The sequence below is a fragment of the Falco naumanni genome, chromosome 11, assembly GCF_017639655.2.
Source record: "Falco naumanni isolate bFalNau1 chromosome 11, bFalNau1.pat, whole genome shotgun sequence".
Lineage (NCBI taxonomy): Eukaryota > Metazoa > Chordata > Aves > Falconiformes > Falconidae > Falco > Falco naumanni.
In genome coordinates, this window is record NC_054064.1 from 32,030,937 (window position 1) to 32,056,793 (window position 25,857).

At 44.2% G+C, this 25,857-nt stretch overlaps 2 protein-coding genes across 7 annotated transcripts in view; one reads left to right on the forward strand and one right to left on the reverse strand.

Annotated features, from left to right (window-relative positions):
- The window catches only part of PATJ (PATJ crumbs cell polarity complex component), a 157,164-nt gene extending 137,874 nt beyond the window's left edge, over positions 1 to 19,290 (forward strand). For 3 of the 6 annotated variants that reach the window (XM_040610070.1, XM_040610071.1, XM_040610072.1), the window contains exons 36-45: positions 132 to 325; positions 2,134 to 2,281; positions 3,412 to 3,498; positions 6,321 to 6,438; positions 7,922 to 7,962; positions 8,252 to 8,374; positions 9,484 to 9,588; positions 13,028 to 13,131; positions 14,839 to 14,962; positions 16,474 to 19,290. In XM_040610070.1, the coding sequence (XP_040466004.1) occupies positions 132 to 325; positions 2,134 to 2,281; positions 3,412 to 3,498; positions 6,321 to 6,438; positions 7,922 to 7,962; positions 8,252 to 8,374; positions 9,484 to 9,588; positions 13,028 to 13,131; positions 14,839 to 14,962; positions 16,474 to 16,620 (1,191 nt within the window). In that variant the 3' untranslated portion in view covers positions 16,621 to 19,290. The remainder of the gene's footprint in view (positions 1 to 131; positions 326 to 2,133; positions 2,282 to 3,411; positions 3,499 to 6,320; positions 6,439 to 7,921; positions 7,963 to 8,251; positions 8,375 to 9,483; positions 9,589 to 13,027; positions 13,132 to 14,838; positions 14,963 to 16,473) is intronic. The other 3 variants (XM_040610073.1, XM_040610075.1, XM_040610076.1) reach the window with 3 other exon arrangements.
- A 1-nt stretch (position 19,291) lies between these two features.
- The window catches only part of KANK4 (KN motif and ankyrin repeat domains 4), a 44,140-nt gene continuing 37,574 nt past the window's right edge, over positions 19,292 to 25,857 (reverse strand). Inside the window, exon 15 of the mRNA XM_040610078.1 lies at positions 19,292 to 20,018. The gene's annotated coding sequence lies outside the window, so the exon portion shown is untranslated. The remainder of the gene's footprint in view (positions 20,019 to 25,857) is intronic.

Here is a 25,857-nt window from a genome sequence, read left to right on the forward strand (position 1 = left end):
GGAAATGAGAGCACTAAATTAGAGTGCCGAGGGGTGTCAATTTGACAAATCTGTCCTGTCACACAGGGGTAGGGTGTGATGAAAAGATCATTTATACATGTCATTTGGAAAGAAAACACTGATTATTTCAGGTGAATGGGATCGATCTCCGAAATGCCAGCCATGAAGAAGCTATCACTGCGCTGAGACAGACGCCTCAGAAGGTGCAGCTGGTTGTTTATAGAGATGAAGCACATTACAAAGATGAAGAAAACTTAGAGATTTTCTATGTAGATATACAAAAGAAAACAGGCCGAGGACTGGGGCTCAGCATAGCTGGAAAACGGTAAGAGTGTCTCTCTGATAGGACCACACTTAAAATGAGAAATATTTTGCTTTTTGCCCTGTGAACAACTGTAGCCATTAAATGGAATATGAAATAAAACAAGACTGTAAGGAACAGAATTTGGTATCTAAAGATCTTCAAGGCTGCCATGGGGCTGTGATCTTGGCTGCTCTTTCAGGATATCACCACACTGGTGTAACAAAGGCAGCTACTGCCTGGGAGAGCTCCTAGCATGCAGTGCAAAGCAGGTGTCTCACTTGGAGTGAGTGTGGCCAGTGGGCATGTGAACTGGGAGCTCACTGTTCTGATGGCTTCAGTGTAGCTTGTCTCAGGGCTTGGAGGCCCTAACCATGGCTTTTCTGATTTCAGAATGGGGGGAGATACCTTCCTATTTTCAAATACCAGGATATGCTTTTGAAAATGGATTTGCAAGTTAGATCTAGCTCTGACTCCGGTTCAAAGGGACCAGTGTCAGTGGAAGATGAGAGGCTGGGTTAGACCTAAATCCTGAACAGTATCAGAGTGACTGTACGATACTGTAGACAGCGGTTGTGTGAGTACAGAGCAGAATCTGAGATACGATGGTAGGTAACAGCTGCTTAATAAAATGTGACTTTTTACTGATATATTTCTAAACCATTGCTACTAGATCATTCGAACCAGAGCACTGATAGATTTAATCTTTCATTGCTAGCAGAGATTTATGGCATGATACTGGCGAGCACTTGTTCAGTGTTAGTGCGTAAGAGTCATGTCGTTGTTCTTCTGTATTGCCAAACAAAATTTATTTTCTCAATTACAAATCATCGTGTCATTATCCTGACTGCGTATGGTCAGTAAAGTTTCCACAGCAGTTTTTTATAAGAGTGGCAATGTTTAACCCAGGTGTTGCAAGCAGATTGCGGGTTGGGTAATTAATTTAGCTTATGTAAATTACCCTACAGATGGTAATCGCAGTCTGCAGCCCTCCCGCGTTTGCTTCTGTGCAAAACTTTCTGTACTATTGCTAAGTGCTTCACTTGTAGGGATTTCCGCTTCAGAGCCCAGCTTCTGAAGTCGATTAAATGATACCCAGGTGTAATTCAGGTTGTGAAGTGTTGTCTCCTTCAGGGTGAAGGATGCCAAATACCAAATCTTGGCCTTGCAGCTGGCACCAGCTCACACCATAGCAAGCCTCGGGAGCTGGGGCCAGCACAGAGGGGTCTGCAGCCTCTGGGACGGGACTCCGCCACGAGGAGGCTGGAGCTGATAAATAAATACATTCCCCTTCGTCTGCGTGGCCTGCTGCTCTCACAAGCCTCACTGCCCGCTGCAGGCAGACAGCCACAAAGCTGGATTTTCTGCTGCATAACTTGTGTGCAAACTGTAAAAGTCTTTTCTGCAGACCTCCCTGTTCTTCTGTTGAGGGCCTCCAGGCTTCTAGAAAGAAACTGAGCAGACCCTTTAGGGGGAATATAGGAAAAAGTATCTGAGGCTGCATAATTCATTTCAGGCACATCAGGAGATAGTTTAACTCCATCTTAGACCGATCCTTTGCTTTTTATTAATTCAAGTGGTATTTTTCATGAATCTTTATGGATCATACAGTCAGAACGAATGGTTCAAGGGGAAAGACAGCCTTAAATATAGCAAGACATGCCTTGGTTTTAAAACTTGTAGATTTCTTTTACGTGGTTGAGTGGGGCATAAAACTAGTTCTTCCTCTGCTCACAGGTTTCTTTTAATGTCTCTTAAATGCAAGTAATCTAAATTGGTCTCCCAAAGAATATTGGATTGTGTAATTAGCCATATGCTTCTTGCATTGTTAGAAATGGAAGTGGAGTGTTTATCTCTGACATTGTTAAAGGAGGAGCTGCAGACCTAGATGGAAGATTAATTCAAGGAGATCAGATTTTGTCTGTAAATGGAGAGGATATGAGAAATGCCTCACAGGAGGCTGTTGCCACTATACTTAAGGTGAGTACATAATACATTTATGATACTGAATTGCAGTTACTGATACTATGCGAGGTAATTATCCTGAAATGCTATTTACACATACACAGGATAGCTCAAACTGATCACCAAGACAGAAATTTCATCTGAAATACCTTTGGTAGATTCATTTAAAATCACTTCACCATGTATTTCTAAAAGTCAGATGATACAAAGTGGGAAAACAGACACATGTAGTATTTAGGCATTTATTTGAAAACACAACTGTCTATTCATATGTTAGAAAAATATTTGGAAACCCGAGAGGCTTGCATATCAGAAATAAAATGTCTTTGGCTTTGCTGTACTGACCTGCAGCTATAAAATGGCAGCTTAAATCCGTTTCAGCACAGCTTTCCATCTTACAGGCTGAAATTGTAGTCTGGGAAGAAGTTGCCTTTTTCCATTAAAAAGCACGTGTCTTCTTGAGTCGGAGGAGAGAGCAGGGGATGGCCTGGCTGCAAGGGCCTGATGTTAGCTCCTCCATATGTTTCCCAGCCCTGGCAGCCTGTACCAAGGTTGAAAGGACAGGTGGGAGAGATGCTGCAGACCCGGTTCTATTCAAAACTGCATGTGGAGACAAGGGCTTTTTCCTTGCCATCACCACTAGTGTTTCTGCATACGATTTCTTTTGTTCTTGAAGGAAAAGGCTAATTATTTCCTTGCTTTTTCCATTTGGGCTTGATACTTGGCCAAAAGTTTACCTATTTAAGAATTGGAAATCTGCAATACAAGGGTATATTATTAAATTGAATCCATATGTGTTGAATTCACCTTTTTCTGCAGCATTTTTACTCTGAAATTCTTTTCATGGGTATTGTGTGTGGCAAATGTCTGTTAAAAGTCGAGGACTTTCTATTTATTATTACTAATTGGCCCATCTACAGTTTGCCAGTAGGAAGATTCATACTGACTTCAGCAGCCAGGATAAACCTAAATCCAGGGATGGGCACTTTTTGTATTGTCTAAATACAAATGTTAATGTTTTGAGCATTCCTTGTGGTTTTCTGCATGGAGTTATGGTGCTGAATATAAACATAATTCTCTCCAGGAGAGCGTGAAATATTGTAAGTCTGCTTAAATGCTGTACATGATGGGGTTTTTTTTCCAAGTGTGCCCAAGGCCTAGTGCATCTTGAGCTTGGGAGATTGCGAGCTGGATCATGGCTGTCATCACGGAAAACATCGCAAAACAGTCAGGTTAGTGACAAATTCATGTGTATAAAATGGAGCTGTGACATGGGGCGTGGGACAGTGAGTGCACAGGCATGCACGTGAGGCTCTGTCCTTCCATAGACACTTACTGCTGAGGATGTGCAACAACATTTACTGCAATAATTTTGTGTACTGAATTGCAAAGTAAGTGTCATGCTAAAATGCTGATTAAGTAGAAGAACTACTTAATTTATTTTTTTTGTTTAAGGAGTGTCTTCCTGAGACACACCAAAAGTATGTAATATCTTTCTCAAATGATGATGCCCAGAAATTTTTTTTTGGATCTGCAAAGAACGCTGAACATATTTTCTGCAGCTGTTTTGTCAATCAAAATGAGTTAATGAAACTGAACTGTATCTTTGCCTATCTTATGGCAGAACCACATGAGAGCTGCATTCCTCTCAAAGAAAACACAGAACAATTTCCTGCTTCACTTGCTTTTTACCTGAAGCGAGGACAACAATTCATTTTTCAATCAGTGCAGGGCTTTTCCCCCTCTCCCTGCGTCCCCCAATCAGCTCAGACACTGATACCATTAGTATTAAAGTCTGAATATTGCAAGGGAGAAGAGCAAGGCAAGATGACTCTAGAAAACTTTTTTTAATGGATTTTCCTTCCAAAGACTGACTGCTTTGCCATTATGTTCAAGTCCCCAAGAGAGACAACTCTGGTTCACAGCAGTGCTATTGCCATGGCATATTTTGACCCCTCTGTGCACAAGGGCAGCTCTCAGGGATGGGGGGGACATTGCCTGCACACCTCCCTCTCACACTGTGTGAGCAGACAGGAGAGGCTGCACACTGGTGGGATCCAGCCCAGCCTCCACAAATGCTAAAAGAAGGGTTTGGTTTTGGAAACAGAGGGGAGAACCCGCAGGAGGCTTAGCAGGGATGTGGGTTAAAGCAGGAATGCTTTTAAGGAGGTCAGTAAGAGGGAGGTTTGTCCTTGATATCATGCATGAACAACCCAAAAAGGATGCCAAAATCATAGTCACGTGGTGTGATTTCTTAACTTTCTAAAGGCCAGCAGTGATCCAGCCTGCTGTCTGGGCGGGTAAGTTATCAGGGAGGGCTAAAGCCATGCAGGAGCAGCTGGGCTAAGCCCAGCATTCAGAATAATGACTAAATAACATTGGAGAAACATCTGCATGCATGCAGCAGGCAAGGAGAAATGAAATAACAGAGTAAAATTATACTGTTTGCATTACATAAAGACAACACTCTTCAGTATTACTTCTTTTTGGTCATTGTATCAACAGCTAGCCTAAGCAAAAGCAATGTAATCAAAAAGTGACAGTTAAAAATTATCCACCCAGTTTTACTATGTAAAACTCATAGCTGAAGAGAAGCAAAATGCCATAGTATCTAATGCTACTCTAGGTAAAAAATCAGATCAAGCAATGTCATCCCTCTTTCTTTGTAGCATAAGAGGCTTTTGCAGGAACCTGGTAATCTCTCTATTTCTTCTAACACAAGAAATCTTAATTACTGTTCTTAATGCAGAGTCATTTGGGAGCCTTGATCTCACTGCTCCTAAGTGAGTTGGTGATTTTGAAAACTGAATAAATATTTCTCAGTAAAACCATTCCAAAAGTTGTAAAAACCTTGGCAAATAATACAGCAAATCAGCTTGAATGATTTGCACAACTGCAAGCGATGTTTTAGAAGCTGCTGGCCAAGAGCATCCAGAACTTTTGTCCTCACTTGGCTTTTTTCTTGGTCCGTTGCATACCTTTAATGGTAGAAGTATAAGCCTTGTGGAGCAGGACAGTGATTTCTTTCACGTGCGTTGCAAATTATGTTAACTGACCCATGAATTGGCAACTAGAGGTGGAAATTGTGTTCTGCCTGTTGTTCGTCACTGACAGCTGCACGCTGGTCAGTTAGAATAAATGCTGCCAGAGCTTTTGATTCACCGCCTAATGCATTTAGAGGGAGAAAGCTCTGTTGTGGACGGAGAAGTACAGACCAGATCCTTGTTTTGTGTAAGGCAGCTTAGTTGAAAAGGTCTGGCCCTCAGTGAAACCTGTTGTTCAGATGCACTTCTAAATTGATAATTACGTTTCCTCGAGGGACAGTCTGAAGATAAATCCAGGTGCAGAGACAGGGAAAAGGAGGGCTGGAAATGGGCAGCCAAGAATTGGTAACATGCACGAGCAGCCATCTTCGGAGGCTCTCCCTTTTGTCACCTGGCATGTTATTCTGGAGATACGAGTAGGTTCTTGGTCAAATGAAAGGAGCAGGGTCAATTACGGGACCTTATAATCAGACAATATATTTGGCTAAAATAACAAAGCCTGTAGATTACTGCCATGTAACAAGATGGGTGTTAGTGTTGTGCCCACCTTGTGTGAGAGGAGCTGCTGTGTCCTGCTGGGTGCCTCACCTGTGCTTATCATGCCTGTGGGGTGGGTGTATCATGGGAAAGATGCCCACAAGCTTTAGCAGCAGCCATCGTCTCCCCTTCTCGTCAGGTTTGAGACATACTGGGAATAAGCAGAAGAGGTGGTTAATCCTTCTTCCTTATGCCCTCTAGAGCAGAGATGAACAACATACTGACATACACAAGGTGTGCACATTAAGGGTGTAAAGTGCAATGTGTAGTACTGGGAGCGCCCACAGCCTGGGGACAGATTTTGGTAGGTTCCCCTTTTGGAAATAAAGTTGGAGGGGTTTGCACTTGCGTGGCCAATGTGGTATTTCCAGCCTGGTTGGCACAGAGCACAGCTGCACCCATGTGTCGCAGGAACTGGTTTAAAATTAACATTTGGGATTGACTCACAGGTTTTGATTTATTTTTAACTTTAGGCAAGCCAGCACAGCATCCACAGCCACTTCCACCCTGCACTTGCTCCGGTCCTCTCTACCTTACAGAATTTTGTCAGCACAAAAAGATCTTCAGCAGATGTGTCTCAGAGAAACTCAGGTATAATCTAGACAGCTGTCAGAATAGCTGTGTGTTATTTGCTTTATATTTGGGCTGGTTTAAAAACAAAACTGAATGCTTGAATCTGGTTTTCCTACTCAGCCTCCCAGAAGACGCACCACTGATGTTTTAAGACCTGAACACTTTCCAGCAGATGACATTATTTTTATGTCTACTAGTAGAGTAATGGCTCCTCTGTTTAAAGTGCAGAATTCCTGTGCCCTGCTATTCCCCGATGCCCTTGTCAAAGGCTTAGCACAGGCAAGGTTCTTGCATTAGAAAGAGTTTTCTCAGGGAATAAAGCTGCCACCACTTCATTTATATGTTGCTCTTGAGTGTATAAAGGGGTGTTTTGTAATGAGAAACTCACAATGCCCGCTTTGCAATTTGCAGACTTAGCAAGTGCTAAATCTACAATCTGCAGTAGCTCGTGGAGAGCCTGCACGTTTGTGAGCTCTGACCTGCGTCAGAAGTTGGTGACCTTTAGTTGCGTCTGACCACGGGCAGAAGAAGACATCTCTTCTGCCAGTTTGCATGCATTGGAGGAGGCATGTGGCTTTTTGGGCAGCCTCCCTCATGCCATTTTGAAGGACCCTGCCTGAGAGTGCCTGTCTCCGTGCCCCAGTTCAGCATCCCCAGGGCTGGGCTTCCTGCTGCCTCAGGTCTCGCAGCACCTCTGCAGTCCTGCCTTCTGCACAAGTACACGTGCATGGCGGTGAGAAATACTGATATGTGTTATTAAGAATCATTAACTTGAGAAAGCGACTAATTCTGCCTGCCTTCTAAAAAGTTCTTAAAATAGTTTAATTAAATCTGATAGAAATAGGAGTTGGTATAGCAGAGCCCAGAACCTGCCTACACCATCAGCTTGTTAGGCTGTTTAGTCCCAGTTCAAATGATTGCTTTGAAGTGTTGCTTTTTTATCTTTCTTTATATACATATATATATAGAGAGAGAGAGAGAGAGAGAGAGAGTGTGTACTTTTGAACGTCCTATGGCTAGATATATACCAGCCAGACTTTCTGGCTGTCTATTATTTACTAATACAGCACAAATTAGAAGAGGAAGTCAATGGAACCTCAGCGGTCTCAGACTAGCCATGTGCCCTACCCTTTGTGGTAGGGACGCTGTGATTTATGAATAATAAGCCAATCTTTAATTGAGTGAAATGCACAATAGGGCTTTTCTTCAGGCCAGCAGAGTACTGCTATTCAATAGATTGCAGTGAGCAGCGGCTGCACTACAATGGGCGTCATGGTGGCATCCGTCAGCGGGAGTGATTACATCCGTATTCATCTCTGGGTGAAACAGAAATCCTGTCCTCCTCACATGAGCAGCGCTGCCTGGTTTGGCACAGGAAGGCTCTGCTTCTGCTTGGTGATAACTCTGACTAGGCAGCAAGGGACCATTGTCACCTGACAGTGTTATCTCTTAATTATATTATCTCTTAATTACAGAAGCTAATTGTTTGTTTCTTTATTAGTAGGAGCAGATATGGGCCCAAGGACTGTGGAGATAACAAGGGTCAGTGAGTTATTTTCTGTCAATTTAAAAAGCTGACACTTTTAACTGAAGTTGTTAATTTTTGTAACATTCCTCAGAAGTAAAATTGCATTATTTATGTTTGCAGTAGGTTGTTGGATGTAAGCCTGTGTAACGGGACCTGGATGTGTGAGATGCACGTGTCTGTCAAACCCATCTATTTTCTCCCTGTTCCATAAATCAAATGAGTTGGTTACTCCATACCCCGAACATTAACATCTACTCCAAGTTGCTCCAATTACAAATGTTGTTTTATTTTGCTTTGTTTTAGGGACCAAATGATGCACTTGGTATCAGTATAGCAGGAGGGAAGGGAAGTCCACTAGGAGATATTCCCATCTTCATTGCTATGATTCAAGCCAGCGGTGTGGCTGCACGTACCCAAAGACTCAGAGTGAGTGGAGGGGTCCTCTCAATATTTCCTATTTCATCTGCCGTGTGTCCCACAGAGAAGGAGCCTCAAGCACTTCTGTATATGCCATCACTTTGATAATGTCTCATAGGCTGCTTTGCCTCTTTTTATATAAAACCAAAATGAACAAAAAAACCCAAAACACAAACCTGCCCTTTTCTTCCATTTTTTAATTATATTGCATCTTGGGATACTGGCATTTGTTGCCCATATTGGAAAAAGTGACATTACAAGAAAGAACATAAATGCATTTCCAGTGATCTTTGAGCGTATATGTTCATCCAGACCCAGGGAGGGCAGTAACAGGCTCTCTGGACACCACAGGCATCTTGGGGACTGCAGACTGGGTATCATTTAGAGTCCAAACAAGGTAGAAAACAGATCAGAAGTTAGTTGTTTTATCTTAAGGCCCTTAAAAAGTGATGCCAAAAATAAGGCACTTATATCAGACCCACAGGATGTGTGGGTTTCCAGGAATGACCGTGGTGAATGCTTCGAGTTTTGGGGAAGAGTTTCAAGGTATTATTAGTATTGAAAAGAATTTATTATGCAGATATATAGGATTGCTTTGGCCCATGAGATTCATTAGTACATGCTGCTACATTCATGCCATGTCTCTAATAGAATTGCACAATAGCACGAAGTGCCAGGGTCAATTTTTATGTATAATTTTTGTGTATAAGTAGTAGTCATCTAGGTTAATTACATTAATAACAGAAATGCCTACTTTCCTATACTGCATTCAACGTGCATATATAGTCTGTAAGAAAGTGAACTTGTCTGCACATGCAGACCCAAACAAATCCTTTCTGGGTTGGAGGACAGCAGTGAAAATCTCACTCTCTCTGCAGATGGACATAGTAAAATACAAACCATCTTTGTTTCTCTGATTGCATTGTTATTTTTAAAAAACATGTATTGTAATTGCTCTGAAAATGGTAAATGATCACTAGCAATGCAGAATTCTCACAAAAGGGATCCTGCAAAAGAGAAGCATGACTGTGCAGTGCCAAGTTCACGAGGAATTTTAAGCATTCTTAATTTTAATTTTCCCTAATGCTAGTAATTTTCCATTACTGTTGTACTTTTAGGTTGGAGATCGGATTGTCAGTATTAATGGGCAACCTTTGGATGGGCTGTCTCATGCAGATGCGGTTAATCTACTAAAGAATGCTTATGGGAGCATTATCCTGCAGGTATGGTGATAAATTGAACATGCAGCTGCATGAGGGTAGATAAATGGCATTCAGAAAAAAAAAAAAACCCTAAGCATCACTGGCACAAGGCATCACAGAATTGCAGGGTGCTTGCTGATGGGAATTACACAGAATGAAAGCAAGAAATAATTTTCATTCAAAAATTCTTTATTGCCATTCATACAGGCTTGTGAGCGTGATTATATAAAAGCGTAACAAAGGGAACAAAATAACTTGTTGCTACACATGATAAATCAACAAGCTTCCAAGTTTTTTTTTTAATTCGAAGTTAACTAGGAACAAGAAATTACCTGTGTGTGCATGTGTGTGCGTGCATGTAACTAGACTGTGACCAAACTGCCCACACTATTAATTTCCTTGTTCTTAAAAGTGGGAGAAGAAAGAAATGCTAACAACATTTAGTAAAAATGATAGCATCATCATTAAGACAGTGCTGCCTAGAATTGATTGTTCTACAGGTAATGAATAATAACACGAGAGAGAGAGAACAGTGTTGTCACTGCCGCATTTATATGCTAGCTAAAAGGAAGACATGTTCTGCCTCTTTGGTTCTAATTGCTGCTTGCCAGTATATTCATCTTCAGTTTATTTTTATGTTTATACAAAGAAATGGGAAAAATATGTGCCAGAGAGAATTCAACATACTACTCATTTGCAGAATTATTGTAACAATTGGAAAATAAGCTTAAGACATACCACTAAAATCTACTCTTAATTTTCTATATCGTCACAGCATATTGGATTGGAACACATCTTGAGAGATTTTTGCAAGCTTCTTGCTTGCATTACAACACAAATGTGACTATAAAAAATGGGGAGGGGAAAGAAAAAGGAAAGAAATGAAATGAAATGATAATAAACTTAGGTTTAGACTTGCTTATTCTTTGTTTTGTCTGTCCATGAACTGCTGACCTGGTAAGTGATGAGCCAGTTCCAGAGCAGATGGTGTATTTGTGTAGTTCCATTGAAGTCAAAGGGAATACACAGATATACACCAGCTGAGAATTTTCTGTTAAATTATAGTTATCGTATTGTTACTATCGTTGAGTAATTTCACTTTTCATGTCAACAGTATTCCCTGAATAGTAAATGAAAGCTTGCTGCAGAACCCAGAATTGCTAATCTTGAAAGCTGTAATACAGCGTATTCCACCTCATCATGTATTTAAAAATATTCCTGATGAAGCATGCTGTCATTTGGTCGCTTGCATAAACAAAGAGGTTCTTCTAGAAATGTCTTGGAGTTTGTCAGTTGACGGTTTTAATTCTGCATTTTTGTTGTCTAGCTTATAATGGGTTTAATACTTTTTACAGATGTTACAGGTTTATTCTGATAGAGTCTGTTTTCCTCTGTTGCAAATCTGTTATGTGAAGGTGGGGTGTTATATTTTAATACCAGCAGAAAGTAGTGTCGATGCCCTACCACAGGCATGGTGATATGGTTACCTTACATGCTGACTACAGGTACTTCTCAATCACCAAATTGCTCTTTTTTATTAAATAATCTAAATGGAATAATCCTATTGCTGTGATAATCATGACTGATATGTCATTAAGTAATTCTGTTTATTATCAGGTTAGACCACTTCATGGCAAACTGCTTTGAAAGGTCAGATTATTGCATTCAGTGGTGTGGAAAGGCTTATTATCAGTACGTCCTGGGAAGGATGGTAAAGGGGTTTGCAAATGCTGTTTGCAAATGGGAGATTAGGGTCTCAGGGGAACAATCATCCCTTTCGGCTGTTTTGATGCTTTGGTTTAATTTAATTTCTTTTCTGCAGGTGTAGTAATGAGATAAGGGGAAGCTTTTTTACAAGGTTGTTGAACTCTGATATGTTCTCACTGCCAACTGAAGATTTTTGAATATAGATTTATTTTGCCCTCGTTTTATTTAACAACAAAATATGACAAATAACTGGCTGGCACTCTCCCCTACTGCAAGGGGAAGGAAAACTTAACAGTGTCTTTGGTGGCTGAGCCAGGTGCAGCTATCTTGTCTGCTGGACCCCTTCATTTAGGGCATCCAAGAACCTGAGTCCTGGGATGCAAAATTTGCATGAGAACTAATCTTCCTTCCTAGAAAATGCTACCACCCTCTTGGCTCCAAGTGATTAGAAAGAGGGAAATATTGTTGTGGAAGGATTGTGAGCATTCATTTAAAACGGGGGATTTATATAATGGATTTTTTTATTTCGAAAAGGTACGTTTCCCTTAAGCCATGTTCACAGCAATGATTGGAAAAAGTACCTGTTAATTTTGATAAAATAAGACCATAGATAGCTAGAGGAAATACTGAAAATATACTTACTGAGTATTTCTCACTGTCTCTGAGCCGAAAACTCACGTGCTGTACAGTTAACGTCAAGCAGAGAAAAATATCTCATTACAGGGAGATGGAGTTAGTGGATAACCATGGCATGTAGTTATTAGGAAATATGTGTCCTTTCAGCTGTAAATACTTAAAATCTAAAACACTTCATCGTGGTTTCCTCAATTTTTTTCCAGAAAAAGCAATGGATTTAAAATTAGGATGCAATGAAAGGTTAAAAAAAAAAAGCTAGAGTGGGCATTGACACTTCTGTGTTTAATATATCCCACTGGGCCTGTAAGCGGCAAGCTTTTATCCTTATGAGGCTAAACCCCTGTGAACGGCAAACCCCAGACCTCGGCATGCAAGTAACTGTTTTCTCAGTACAGCCATAGCTGGCTTTGTACCTGACCTACACAACATTGATACGGTCCAGTTAAAAAGCCGAGCAAGTTTGCGGCCCCATAACCTGTCAAAATGTCATTGACTCTATTAATTACTGTGGGGTGGTAATTCTTGATGGTTTCAGAATAATACAGGACCCAGAACTGGGAAGTTTAAGAATCCAGTTTGTTGGATTTATGCTGGAAATTGCAGAAAAGTTGAAGCCAAGGATTAATTTCCTCCCTGCTCAGCAAACAAACCAGTCCAAGGTATTTCAGGGCCTTTGCCCCGAAGTCCCTTGGATCTTTGTATTTTGTTAAAGGCTAAGGTGCTCTCTGTGGGAGACCTTTATTTTCAAGCGCCATCCTGGGCATACTCTTGAGACATACCTATTTCCTTGACAAAGTAACCTCTTTCTTTGGATTATCCAGAAAGACTGATCCCTCTGTTCACCATCCGAGCGATAGTCATGCAAAGGCAAGAGAAAGCTTCAAAGCAGAGTCTGCGTTAAATCCCCAGAAAGGTGGCTGCTATTAACTCTGTTATTTGAAAGTATTGAATTAGTAGGGCATTTCAGAGAGTAGGACTTGTATTTGTAATTTTCTTGGAAAAGAAAATAATCAACAATTGATTTTTCTAATGTATTGGCTATGTTCTACATAATTAGTCTGGATGTCTTTGGTGTTAAGTGAACACACATAGTATTTCACTGCATCCTTCTGTTTAGGTTGTGGCAGACACCAACATCAGTGCCATTGCTACCCAGCTGGAGAGCATGTCTGCGGGATGCAACCTGAACTCTTCGACTGAGCATCCTTCTGAAGATCCCGAGTAAGTCTGCACATAGTCTGCATAAATGAGCTGGATTTCTGTGTGCCATAGGGAAAATCCTAGGGTAGTGAAGGAGGTCTCTCCCATTGCTCTTCCCTCTAATTCTGCATCACCTTTAAAATGAAAACTGTGACTTTCTCCAAGCTGCTTATGGACTCACATCTTCACCTGGTGACCGAAATTGCTTGAGTAAATAAGCACAAAATGCATTTCCAAGCACTAGTTCTGGACATTTTTCAAAAAACATGTATCTCCTTTCTTTTCTGATGTGTTGTGCTGACATGATAGTTATGCCCTTGTCTATTGGCTTCCTTGCCTGAAAGGAGTTATGATTGTAGCAATTTGAAATAATTTGTCATTGCCAGACTAAGGCAAGAGTTGTTAAAAAGCCTGGTATCACAGGCGAATGTTTCAAAACATGACCCAGAACTTTTTTTTGTCTTTTGAATCTTTTTAGCTTTACAGTTCAAAAAAGTCTGATTAAAAAATGTTCTACTTAAAATGCTTCTGTATGGTGAATGAAAGTTAGAGATCTAGCCCTCCCATGACCATGCCTCATTCTCCATCATGTGCTTTTTAGGGCACCTTATAGCATTCCAGTTATCATTTTGAAATTCATTTGATCTTCATTTTTGGTTCATTAGCTTCATTATGTTCCTCATTTTTGTTCTTTGATTCCTTATATTTATTTTAAGGAGCTGAGATGCAAGTTGCTGCCCTACCTCAGGGGGGTTTGAGTATAAAAGTTAAGCCATTTATGCTGCATTCTCTAGTCTTACAATGTGAGATACTGTTTTTATTGCTGCTCTCAAAGGAGAATTGCTTACTTCACAAAAGGATTTGTATTCTCTTTTCATACGAAAATAGTAAGGAAATTTGAATGTGAAAATATGAAGCAGAATTAGGTGGGTGTATGCATTCATTCTGTCCTAAAGAAATGGCTAGATATTAGTCATCATAGGCTACACCTTTACATAGGTGGAAGATGCCAAACAGCTTTTGTCCACAATAATTCTTTCTAAATATGTAGAAATTACTTTTTCAAGTTTGAGATGGATTATATACATATTGAGTGCTCTGAATTCCACCAATAATCTTCCTTTGCTCACCATAGACAGGAAAAGCCCCTGGAGAGAGTTCAGGCTCTAAGCAATGCGCTGAGCAAGGGGCTCTGGAGTCAGCCTCTGCGGTTACAGGGCACAGGGATGTAGGTCAAATACAGGTTGTTAGAACACAGCCCGAAGAGCCTGCAGTAGAGCTGAGACTATAAACACAAGTGTTCCTGGCTGCATGCTGTCTATTAGACTCATTCCTCTGAAGTCATAAAATAAAATTATGCTGCAAGGAACTCATTGCAGTTGCCACTTACACAGACTAAAGATGACAGCTTGGCTGGTAAGAAAGCAAACTCTCCTTTACGTATGTGCAGTGACTGCAGATCAGGGGAGTCTCACTTCTGCATCAGAGATAAGTGCTTTTGTTGAGCTCCTTGTTAAAAATAAGTATTCTCAAAGTGAGGAGCTGAAGTACACAGAACAGCGTTTGAACTCCGGGCTGTGCGGGACTGTGTTTCAGTGCAAGGGCAAGAGTCATGGTTTGTGACTGCATAAAGAACTTGATAGGTAAATATCTCTGTAAGTGTTCCTTCTGCATAAAGTCCCCAGAGACACACATTGCTATTCTAAGTGGTATTTATTGTGTTTTCAGAGCACCTCAGCCTAAGATTATTACTTTGGAGAAAGGCTCTGATGGACTGGGATTTAGTATTGTAGGGGGGTATGGAAGTCCCCACGGAGACCTGCCCATTTATGTCAAGACTATATTTGCCAAGGTATCTTTTTTTTGTTTGTTTTATTTTCTCCCTTTTCCTGTATTATCTTTAAAAATAAACCTAAGCTTTGGCTTGGATAATATATTATGTAGTAGAGAGCAAAATGTACTGTCTAAGTACATTGATGTAAGTGGACCCAGAACTCACAGCTGGCTTCTCAGTTTATATTACTGGTGGCTGAAACAAGTTGCTTTATCTCAGCAAAATTGCTCTGTGTACTTGGGAAACTTGGTTTTATGCATTAAAATATTTATAAGGCAGTTTTCTATCTGTAAATCTCAAAGAGCCTTCCAAGAGGTACGAAGGCATCACTTTCCCCACTGTACAGGAGAGGAGACAGTTGCTGTACCTTTATGGCTGAGCTTCAGCTGCAGAACCAGCAATAAGCTCCTCTGCCCAGATAGTCACCTCAATGAGAAAAAAGACCGAAAGACAAAAACGCCGTACCTTGTGGCTTGATAATTAATTGTTTGGCTTACACATCAGTCCTGGCTTTAGTTATTCTCCCTTGCTTCCAGCTTGTCTCTCATGCCTCTCGGTGAGTGCTCCACTCCTGTGTGCTGGAGCCACTCACAGCACAGCTGCCTCAGCCCATCTCTGACCCCAGCCCTGAGTTGCCAGGGTGGCACTTGGGCATCCCAAGTACAGAGTGGCTTAGGCCACCAAAGCTGAAGAAGAAACACAACACAGCATAGCCCCAGAATGGCCGCTAGCGTGAAGGGAGGGGTGCCCCTTTTCCCACCCATCCCCTTGCTAGAAATGTGCTCAATGTGGGCCAGTTATTAACATGGTTCGGTTCAGTTATTAACATGGGAAGATAATTATGTGTTTAAACTGATGCTTAGATTTACAAGTCTCTAGATGTAAGCACAGCTGAGAAACCCTTAATCAAAGCTAGAATACAGTGCAGTCACTGCTGGGGCCATGGAGCAGGAGTAGACACCATGAGCCGGCCGCTGGGCAGGGCAGGGCTCAGGATTTAGATAAAAGAGCTGCACCGAGGCCTCTGGAGGAGAACAGCCATTACTAAAGCTCTGTGGGAGCTCCTCAGGACCTTCAATGGAGCCCTGCTCCATCCGTGACTTTGGGCAGTACCCAGGCTGTTCTGCTGCGTGAGCTCTGCATTCCTCTCCCTCCCCACATTTTAACCCATTTCTCAGCCCTGGGTGTGGAGTGCATTTACACGCCGCTTTAACAAGCCTCCCCATTATCATAAAAGCCAGGACCAGCCTTCACACCGCAGTTTTTTCAGGGATGAGTTTTCTCTTCTTCCCGAGGGTGTATCACCCACCCACAGTGCCCCAGATCTTGCAGGGTTGGATAGGCAGGGTGAGCGATGGGCAACGGTTGACGCACTCAGGGAGACTTCAGCACTGTCATTTCCCATGTTCCCCACCCAGCTACGGTGGGATTTCCAGTGCTGCATCCCTCCTCATTTCATCCATCAGCATTCTGAGAGACAGGAGGGTTCCATGCTACCAGCCGCTAATGACTCGCTTTGCTGTTTGCAGGGAGCAGCTGCGGACGATGGCAGACTGAAGCGTGGTGATCAGATTTTAGCAGTTAATGGGGAAGCTTTGGAAGGTGTTACTCATGAGCAAGCTGTAGCTATTCTGAAGCGCCAGAAAGGAACTGTAACATTAACGGTGTTATCATGAATGTCATTGCGCTTGCAGAGATAAGTACAATTATTTTAGAACATCAGTAGAGCTATAATAATACTGTTCAGCCCTGAGCAGGATATAAAGCAAACCCTGGCAAAAACGAATCAGTATTCACCCCATTGCCAGAAAGGGTAGTGTGCATCTCGAGCTTCATTTAGCCTTCCTCATTTATCAGCCCTTCTCCCCGCCCTCCCCTACTTCTGGCGGCTTTTGAGGTTTCTCTGAACAAGTTTAATTAAGAAACTTCAAAGAACAATGTCCATTTTACTTTATTTATACATCAGTTTATCCCCACTAGTCTGAACCCCAGTTACAACTGCTGAACCTGGAATCAGTTCGCACACAAACGAGAATTTAGATCATCAACTGATCTCATCTGATGAGCAGAAATAAATGCCGAGTGACTTGTCATCTCACTCATGATTTACTTATGCTAATTGTCCTTTCAAGTATGCCAGAAAACATTAGCAATGTAATTAAATTACCACTGTTCCAAATGATGAAATATCAAATTCTCCTCTGGGAAATTATTTGTGCTCGGCACAGTAAGTCTGATAGTCAAATGTGAACTTCTCATGTTTATCTCTTTGGGTAGGTCTATGGAAGTTAGTCAGAGGTAATTACTGTGATGTGTCAATTTGCAGCCTTTAGCATGAAAAATAAACTAGGGGAAAGGGAGATTTATTTTTTTAGGCTTTTAAAATGTTTGAGCCTTTTCAGATATTTAGGCAGCATGAACAACAACAACGTATCTCGTTCTATTCTAATTATATTTTTAAAGAAGAAAAAATGTGCTGATATATGCCAGGCATGTTGCATACAAAGGCAGTTGTTGTTGTGCCAAGTTGCAGCATAATTGTTCATCCTGAAACTTTAATGAAGATAAAAAGTTTGCTTCGGCAATGTGATCCTGTAATTCTAGTAATGATTGTGAGCAGTCCCTCTGCACGTTGTCTTTAAGGCTAGATGAAGTTAATCCAAACCAGCAAACCGTTTTGCATTTCCAAAAGTCTCCCCAGGATCAGATAGTGCAGGAAGAGGCTTTCACGGATCAGCGGATGCTTCTTTCTTGGGGCTGCTGGAGTTCAATTTTGGCTAATACCAAGTAACACCAGGCAGTGGTGAGATGATCGCCACAGAAGACTACTGTGGCGGTTCAGGATTATGTGGTCCCGGGGCTGGCTGCTGTGCCTGTCCTCCCCAGGGCAGAGCTTGCAGAAGGGGATCCCTCAGCCCACTCCAGTGAGTCAGGTGGCTCAGTCGAAGCCCCTGGCTGTTTTTTCGGTTTAAGTTAAGCAAGGTGAGAGTGTGCTGAAGCCCACGAGGAGCCTTCCCAAGGCCTGTCCTGCTTTGTGCAGTGGGGGTGGGATGCGGGAACGTTTAGCCAGAAGTTAGCAACTTCGTTACGTGTCACAACCATTCCTGCAGTGATTATATGACTGTGGCCGTAGTAATTTAGCAAATGAATTTGGCAGGCAGATTAATGGCAATGTAAGTCGTTGTGGTTTAATCTTCCTATCCAGAGGAACAGTAGGGTTTTAGAGGAAGAAGCCCAGTCTGATTTGGACTATTTGGTGTAATTTGTAATGATGATGGGAGAAATGAAAGGGGGGGTGTGTGTGTCGAAATTGGCTGCTCGTTTTATGTGAAAAATCCCTGCAATTAAACAGAAAGAAGATTGAAAATCTGCGGTATAACTGAGTACTGTGGGGTTTGTGTTAAAGGTAGTGTTGTTAGGTATGGTATAGCTAGAGTGGGTATTTCCCCATTTTATGTAGGAGAACAGGTACTGAAGTGAGATGAGCTACACTGAAACAAGCAAGCTGTGATTAGCTCTAATTGAAACAGTTTTCCTTATTTTACTGAAAAGTTTTCTTAGGTAATCACAAAGTGCATTTAGCCTGCTGGAACCATTAGTTGGTATTTCATTAACAGTGCCTGGAAGAGACCTCACATTTCCAGTGGCTTCTCGCTGCACTATTTGATTTGCCAAGGGAAGTGTTAGTGGAATGTTGATTGTAGACGCACAGAAATATGTCCAGATGTAGCGAACTGGAGAGGTTTTAACAAACTGTGTTTGGTTGCAGAAGTATCCAGGGTATGCAGAAGTTAAAGGCGGGTAGGTGAAAGAGGTACACTCAGAAATAGTGTATGGAATTTATGAACAAAATGTAATGATTCCTCTGTCTGATTATGTTTTTATAACTGTTGCATTCCTACTTTAAGATGTTGCCACATTTAATCTATGAAGTTTTACGTGGCTATTTATTAGCCTATTATGCACATACTGTTCATATACGTAAAGAATAGAATTTATGGGCTGAGATATTTTGCACTTCTTATTGCTCAGAATGAGAGAGAACATTTTCTGCTTCTTGTAATTTGCACTTTGTGTGTTGAATATATTACTGCCAAGAGTTATATTGCAACTAATAGATAAACCAGTGACCATGCAGAGAAGCGTGTGCTGTATGTGCAGGACCAAGTTAGATAATTAAATTTGCATTACGCTTGTCTGGGTTGAGGTGTTCTGGTTTGTTTAAAACTTTATTTCTGTGCAAGGGAAAAAGTAATTAAACCTCCTGATTGTATGTTTACGTATATCAGTAAAATGAGATATTTTATGACTTCAAAGATTCTAAATAAAGTTCGGTTACATAAGTAGTTCTGTATTTTTATTTTTTATTTAAGTCACTGTTAAAATCTGTTGCATGAGATGTCTTTGTTTGCTATCCCAAGTAGGGCTTGTGACTGCCCTTCTCAGGCAGCAGGAGCGGCAGTCACTGTAGGAGTGATGGAAGGCTGCGGTGACAGCTGGCTGTGGTGACAGCCAGCCAGGCTCTGTATCCAGGTAGAAGGATTGCTCCCGAGTGAGATAGTCACAGGGAGCCTCCCTGTGCACATCTGCCCTCCGGCGGAAAGATTCAGCCACCCACTGAGGTGGCTGCAGCCTGGTAAGTAGTTTTTAATCAGGGGAATGCCACCAAAAATGGTTTGGTTGAGAGACCAAGAATCTGGTGCAGAGGCAGCAAAACCGAGGGATGAAGACGAAGGTGCCAAGTGGCCGTTATTGTGCCAGGAGAAATCTGGCACACACAAAGGATGCTTGCAGGAGGAGCATCTATACCATAGGCCTCTCGCAGCCCTTCAGAGGTGCCATTCACCACCCTTCTGCTCGTATGTACCAGTGGGAAAGGGGCTTCTGCCTTGGTTTGAGGACTCAGCTGTCAGAGCCTTTTCTTTCAGAAGGACCACATGCTGTCCACAGTCCCTCCATCAGCTTCCTCACCTGGAGAGACAGGGAGTAGCCTGCTGTTTGCAGTGACACCATCAAGGACATTCTTGACATCACCAGGAACCATCTTAGAGCTGTTCGCATTTCTTGGCTAAATCTGCAAAGGAAAAGGCAAGTTATACCTATGTTTAGACTTCTTCCAAAGGCTGGGATTGAGGTACTGTAAGTTTTTTGTGCCCTCCCCACCACGTGAGCATGCCAGGGAGCAAAGTCTGTCCAGGCATGATCCCCACTGCCAAGCACTACTGAGCTCCTGAAGCGCCCGCTGGGTGCAGCCTGGGACAGTGCTCGGGCAGCGACGTGAACCGTGGCAGTGGATGGTGGGCCGGTGCGAACAGCAGGTCAGCCGCAAGGGATGAGGGGACTGTGTCATGTTATACTGCTGCATAAGGAATTGCCATAATGCTTCTAAATTCCCTGTAATTAATCAAATGGCGATTACCACCCTGGAAGTATGACATATATAGAGCCTGTTGAGGTAATATGATTATGCTGAGATGGAGCAGTTAATGTACCTTCGCCTGGAAGAACTGGAATGAATTAATTTAACATTACACATGTATAAAACATTAGTTTTTACAGTTGTGCTGAGCATTGATATATAATTCCATTATCATCTTTCTCCACGGTTTCACACTTCCATGTCCATTATTTAGGTGTATTTACTTTCTGGTTAAACACTGTCACAGTCATTGTTTTTCCTCTTAGTAGCAATGGACATTTTGTTCTCTAACACGCAATCCTGTGATAGCTGGACCCCTTAGGATAGCAGCAAATCAGAGATCCATGTTCTGCAGCATCCCAAATGGAAAAGGAACATGAATCACCTTGACCTTGCCTTCAGCCCTGTCCAGGTGGGCTCCAAGGTCTCGGCTGCTTTCACAAGTCTGGTGGGTTGGAGCAGAGTTTATTTCTGATTCCTGCACACAAAGGAAAATACTCACTAGCAGCATAAAAACCTCTTTATTCCTGAGAGCAGCCCTGGCTGTAGGTGTGATGCCTCTGTAACTGCCCAGTTAAAATTAAAAATCACATCCTAATCAAAGTAATTGTAGCAATTAAAACCACATTTGCATGAGGTTATTCTGCTGTGTTTCCCATCCAGGATGCCTTGGGCAGAATGCAGACCTGCTGAGCTTGGATTTTCCTTTCCATCATCCTAGGAAGTAGGTTTTCTTTCCAGAAGTGACATGACGCTGCAGTTGCCTTTACAAAATCACCAGCGAGCTGCCGCAAGGAAGAAGTAAACCAAAAAAGAAGAGGTCCTCAAAGGTCTCCTTTTTCCTGAAGAAATGTACTTTCTGGGAGGGTTACTTGTTTGCAGTTTGAACAGGAATGGTCTCTTCCATCTCATAAAGCCCTTCATTGGCTTTATTTTTTTCTTTTTTAACACTTTGATGTGCAGATATGACAGGCCATCTGTTGAAAATAAACATGTTTAGAAGATGGGTTTCTCCTGGCACTCTGGGACTCATTTGCTGCAGGTTCTGGTTTATTTGTGTGCAGCAGAAAGGGAGCTGCAAAGAAATTCCCCTAAACAGCAATGCGCTATCTTTCCCTCCTTTCCCCTCTCTGCCAGGTGGGCCTTTTTACAGATTTGTTACCATTCAAGGAAAAAGGACACTCTGGACGCTTGTGTGCAGCGGTGCTCCTAAAACGCAAACTCAGCAGAAATCTCATGCGGATGGGAGACAGCGAGAGCATGACGCCACACCTGGGAGCTTCCACGAGACAGATGTGAGGACCAACAGCCTGATGTGTTTGCTGAGAGCTGCGTGCAGCCCCCAGGGCTGAGCTGGGCCCCCCAGCGGTACCCCCTGTCCTCCCACGGCAGCTCAAAGGGCTAAACCGTGGGCAGGAGCCCGATGCCTCCTCACACGGCCCATTGCAGGGTTTGGGGGCTCTTGTATCCCCCAGCACCGATGGTGCTTGGCACAGGCCTTAGTGCTCACCTTAAGAGATGGGGTGGATTTGCGTGCCAGAGAGGATGTTTTGCAGCACGGTCATGCCAAAAAACACTTCTCAACAGGGACGTTTTTTGCTCCAAGCTGTGTTTGAGCTAGAAGAAGCCCCTGTTACTGGTGACGCCCACTGCTGGCATTGCTGGCAGTCCCTGCCACGGTTTCTCTGCAAGTTTTCTTCCTGAAGATATACTGGCCTGGTGTCTGCCGCTGCTCGCTGGAAAGCAGCTTTAGCCAGTGAGGAGTGCATGTGGGACCTGCCTGTCAGATGGGTTTATTTCTTAGCTGGGTATTTCACTGCTCCGGCCAGCAAAGCAGGAATCGTTGCGCAGCTCCTGATGCTCACAAGAACCTGTTCACTTGCTGCATTGGGGGAAGCAGATAAAACTGGACAGATTATGATTATTACGTGGGCAAATGTTTTAAAATATTGCTGGCTTTTAAATTGGGGAGTGGGGTGGCAAATGGGAACGGTTGCTGTTGGTGTTGGTGTCACCCTGTGCAGGGTAAAGCTGAGCTGTTGTTGGCCATGTGCTGTTTAACCCCCTCAGCACCAGCTTTTCCCCTCACAGATCGCACGTGCCAGGGGTACGTGGTCCCTGGCCTTCGGGTGATGCCTGGGTTTTGGTGGTGTGCTGGCAACTGGTCCTCACCTCCTCTGTGGCTGGAGCACACCCTGCCAGAGTTTTTTAAATCTGCTCTTACCTTGCAGACCCAGGACTGAGCGCCTTTGTCTCATTTATCGTATTTCTCTCATGTTTCTCAAAATGGGACTATAAACCCTTATATGGAAACATCTGCCCATGACAATGTAATACTCCCTATGAGCATTTTTAACTATTAAGAAATCACGTAGTACTTTTCTTACGCTGCTTTCCATACCAGCTAGCAGCGTGCGAGGGAGGCAGTGCGTTCCCCAGCCCCTTCCGCACAGCTGCCATCGGCTGATGGCACCCGTGCTGGACCAGGGCAGGGACCTGCGCATCCTCACCGAACCACTGCAGGGACCGGCCAGGGAACGCTGCGCAGCCCCAGCCGCGGTGGCTGCACTGGCTCCGATTGTTGTGCTCTCACTGCTTTTACTGCTGAAATGGCACTAGATGGAGCAATTGACAAAATATTGTATTTCTGCTGCATTCGGCCCGGGCCTGGTGGCTCTGCCAGAGAGGCTGCCCCAAGGGATGCTCTAAGGATGCTCCGTCCTCTCAGCTCAAACCAAGAAAGACAAACTGCCACACCTCTGAGCTGGCTTTTTCCCCTGCAAATAGGTGGGTGCTGCGAAAAGGAGGAGACGTCTGAGTACCACAAGAGATTTCTAGGAAATTAAATCACAGCCTGTCTTGCCCCTGCTGATAACTGCGCTTTGTGGCTGGCAAGAGCAGGGTGAAGCAGCCCCTCCCCACCAAGGTGTGGAGACAGGACCAGGTGCTGGGTGGAAGCCGGGCCCCAAACACCTCAAAGCGGAGGTGCTGTCAATGTGCCCGACATGCTGCCCCTGTGGCAGCTCATCCCCTCTGGCAAATAAATCTGCCTTTGTGACCGAGACATTCATCTCTTCTAAAAATATTAAATGCTGCTGATAGTCACTGATCTGACAGCACCCAAGCTGCTGATGGGGCGGTTTCTGGATGATAAACTGAGAGGTGCTGATTTTCTCTGCCACCTGTGTGGGCAAGACGAGGGAAGGAAAGAGAAAGCAGAAGTGATTGTGTTTCGTACCCTGTGCTTCAAGTCGGACCCGAGAAACCTGCCAGCCATCGATTTTGCCTCTCCTGCAGCATTAAGCCTTAAGACACTCATCCCAGCACCCAGTTGTCACCCCATGTGGGGAGACAACGGCCCACAGATGTCACAGGAGTGAAGCCACAGCATGTCCTCACTGCCTGCCTGCGGTCCCACCAATTTAATTAACAGTGGCAGTTGTGTTCACGAGTTGCATGGGACTCGGCGCGCACATGGGGCTCAAGGTGATCCGCTCTCTCCCTGTGCTGTGAACGTGGCCATGGCCCCGCCGCGGAGGCCAGTGGATGTTTCTTGCCCAGGGCTCCTGGCCCTGCTCCTGGGCGGGCCCTCCTCTGTGCTGTGGGCTGAGGATACTTGATATTTACAGCAGAAGAAATGAGTTAACCTTTAACAAAAGCTAACTGCAATGTTTAAAGTAGCCTGGACAACGTTTGCAAATTACTGCAACTGTTCCATCCCCTTCTCTGTGCTGTGTGATCTCAAGATGATGCCGAGGAACCACCTGCATCCCCACAGCAGGGATGGAGCCCGCTTTGCTGTTTCTTTCCCCAGCCAGAGGCCTGCCGCCCCACAGCCGAGCCCTGTGAGGTTTTCGCCACCCCGCAGGCGCTGAGCACAAGGCAGCCTTTTGTCCAGGCCTGCTGGATCACAGGGACCGCACATTTAGCCACGGACTGGGCGGCGGTTTCATTTCTTGCATATCTTGGAGCTGATGTCAGGACGGCACGGGGGGGGCCATGGGGGCTGTCCTGCTCTGGGTGGGCACAGCATGGCTGCAGCTCCATGTGTCCCACCCCCACCCCCAATTTCTGGATAGTGCCTTCCAACCCTGGTGCCCCAGGGAGGCGTTGCTCCCGTGCCTTGGCAGCGCGCAAGAGGCGGGAGGAACAATTTGGGCTCATCTGGTTTTCGGTAAGGAGGGGGGAAGCCACCAGCTGGTTTCTTTTGTGTGTTGTATCTGGCATGGGTACGGGCACCAAACCGCGTGCAGAAGGCAGCTGGGGTGAGAGGGTCTGGTGTGGCTCTGTCCAGGTCCAGCACCAGTGAGGTCAGCCAGGGCACAGAGGAGGGCTGGGGGCTCCACTCCCCCAGGGGTCCATGCCCCAGCACAGTCCCTTCAGGGTCATGCGCTGTGTGCTTATATGGTGGCTTCAGAACCTGCTTTTGCCATGGAGCTGGAGCCTGCCAGCTGCGGGTGGGGTCTCCAGGCATGAGGCATAGAATCACAGACTTCATGGTTTGGGGTAGAAGGGACCTTAAAGGCCATCTAGTCCAACCTCCTGCAGTGAGCAGGGACATCTCCAGCTCGATCAGGCTGCTCAGAGCCCATCCCGCCTGGCCTTGAATGTCTGCAGGCATCCAGAGTCCCCTTTTACCCAGGATGGACCTTGGGCGGAGCTGGCTGCAGTTCCTCTGGCCTCTCCCCTCTGGCCATCCCCGTTCTGCCACCAAAGCCTTTGGTGTCCAGTGTCACACTCAGGCAGTCCTGGCATCCCTGGGGACACCCGAGGGCCTTGTGTGCGTCTGGGGTGCGGGACAACATCTGGGTAGCAGAGGGCTTTCTCTGAAGGTAGCGGTAAATTAGAGGGGAAAAACCACAGAATCACTGGAACTCACGCTGTTTTTCAGTCGCAGTGTGGATGCTGAGGGCTGCACAGTGCCGCGCTCCTCCGTGACCATGGAGGTGCCTTGGATGAGACCATCAGAGTCCCCACTCCCCTCCTCGCATCAAGAGAAAGGGATACACTAGAAATGGCCATAAGGAGAGTGGAAAAATCGTGTTCAGATGAGTTTCTCGTCATTCTTTCCCTTCATAGCTAATCAGTTCATAGATGGTGAGCTCGTAAAGATCATTAGATTAATTTCTTTCCTTGCTGTGACTTAATTGTCTCTCATTTGTATTGTACAGCGCTCGCACTGGGGATGTATTTTGCTTGTCTATATTTAGTTTGATCTCTACCGTATAAATTAAGGCTGGCTCTGGGGCCCTCTGTGGCACTGGGATCCCGCAGACGATTTTCTGTCGGTTCTGTGCAATCTGGTGCTGCTACAGTGTGACACTGGGCAGGGGGAGGTGCCGAGGGCAGCACTGAACCATCCATGGTCCCTTGGGCTCCACATGAGCGGAGGAGCTGCTCCGGGGGGTCACCCCATGGGAGCTGCTCCTCATGGGGCAGATGGATCGAGGGGAAAAGAGGAAATATGAGGCAAAGGAATGCAAACATTCTTGGG